Source organism: Sapajus apella, unplaced genomic scaffold (genome assembly GCF_009761245.1).
Source record: "Sapajus apella isolate SASKATOON/1434 unplaced genomic scaffold, GSC_monkey_1.0 scaffold77, whole genome shotgun sequence".
NCBI classification, from domain to species: domain Eukaryota; kingdom Metazoa; phylum Chordata; class Mammalia; order Primates; family Cebidae; genus Sapajus; species Sapajus apella.
The window spans coordinates 8,432,893-8,434,325 of NW_022437017.1; the positions used below are offsets into that span (position 1 = coordinate 8,432,893).

The 1,433-nt window shown below is 68.9% G+C and overlaps 1 protein-coding gene across 3 annotated transcripts in view; it reads right to left on the reverse strand.

Annotated features, from left to right (window-relative positions):
- Nucleotides 1–1,433, reverse strand: part of LOC116532793 (zinc finger protein 555) — an 86,542-nt gene extending 85,109 nt beyond the window's left edge. For 2 of the 3 annotated variants that reach the window (XM_032252321.1, XM_032252322.1), the window contains exon 1: nt 1,296–1,433. In XM_032252321.1, coding sequence (XP_032108212.1) covers nt 1,296–1,298 — 3 coding nt within the window. In that variant the 5' untranslated portion in view covers nt 1,299–1,433. The remainder of the gene's footprint in view (nt 1–1,295) is intronic. The other variant, XM_032252323.1, reaches the window with a different exon arrangement.

Sequence of the window (1,433 nt, forward strand, 5' to 3'; positions counted from 1 at the left end):
GCCTCCTGAGTAGCTGGGATTACAGGCACGCGCCACCATGCCCAGCTGATTTTTTGTATTTTTAGTAGAGACGGGGTTTCACCGTGTTGACCAGGATGGTCTCGATCTCTTGACCTCGTGATCCACCCGCCTCGGCCTCCCAAAGTGCTGGGATTACAGGCGTGAGCCACCGCGCCCGGCTATTTCCGTGGTTTTTACCCCTCGTTTGCGGTCCGTGGTTACTGCAGTCTCAGGACACGAATGCCCCAGCCTCCCAGGCGTCCCCACTGTGGGTCTGCGCGCATTTGCTTTTGAGGTCCTTGCTCTCCCTCTCTGGTGTGGGTTTCTCTGGTCTCTTCAGTTACTTTTCTTCCTTGGTGTAAGAACCCAGGGGCCAGGAACCCTTGGTTTTTCCCCCTTACCTATCCCAGGCATCTTGGGGTCAGAGGGGACAAGAAGTGCCCAAGAAGGAAACAGGGACTCAGGGGACGAAACCTCGCACGCCCAACTGGCTTGTGGGCGAACTGGCTCCATCCCGGGGCGGACCCCTCCTCTCCCCGAAGCTCGGTCGCTCCTCCAGCGTCCTCCATCCGGATGGACTTGGGAACTGCAGACTCAGTTTCTCCATGGAGCGACCCCTCACCCGGCCAGGGGGTGGAGGCGAGCGGGGGCTGAGGCCTCTGCAGGTGGGGGCGCCAAAACGCCCCAGCCGGCTCGATGAGGCCCTACTGCTCCCGGGCTGTCCCCGGAGGAAGCTGGGGTCCCCCAGAGACCGCGGCCGGGGCGCGGGGCCTCCCAGGAGCTGAGCCCCGGGAGCGCGGGAGGAGGCGGCACCGACCCCGGACCCGCACCCCAGGAGATCCCGCGGCGTCGGCCCGGGGCGGGTTCTGGGGGTGCCAGGAGCGCACCGGGGGATCTCGGGCGACCCTGCCCACGGCGGTCCCGGCGTCCCGAAGCCGCAGCCAAACCCTCGGAGGCGCCGCGATCGCAGGCGGGAATGGGGGGTCGGGAGCGCAGGGAAGAGGGAGCCCAGGGACAACGGGGCCGCGGTCGGGCTCCGGGCGGCGCTTTCCGCTCTGCAGCCTCAGGGCCGGGGGCGGGCGGGGACCTGGACCTCGAAGCGCCGCAGCCGCAGCCTCAGCGTGGGAGGAGGGGCCGCACGGGACCGGGGGCCCAGGCGCTCGTCCTGCTCCGCCCTCGTGGGGACCGCCCCGCGCGTCCCTCAGCCCCGCCCGGCCGCGGTCTCAGGTGGACACCGGTTCCCGCCTCCCCGTCCCCCGCGCCCCGCCCGGGAACATGTCCCGCGCCGCACTTACCATGTCCCGAGACAATTTCTCCGCGACCCGCGCAGGTGAGCGCGACTGGAACCAGGACGCCGGGGACCGCTAGGGGCAGGCGGGGCACTCGCGGCTGGACGACAGACACGTCCCGTCCCGGAGGCCTGATTGGACAGA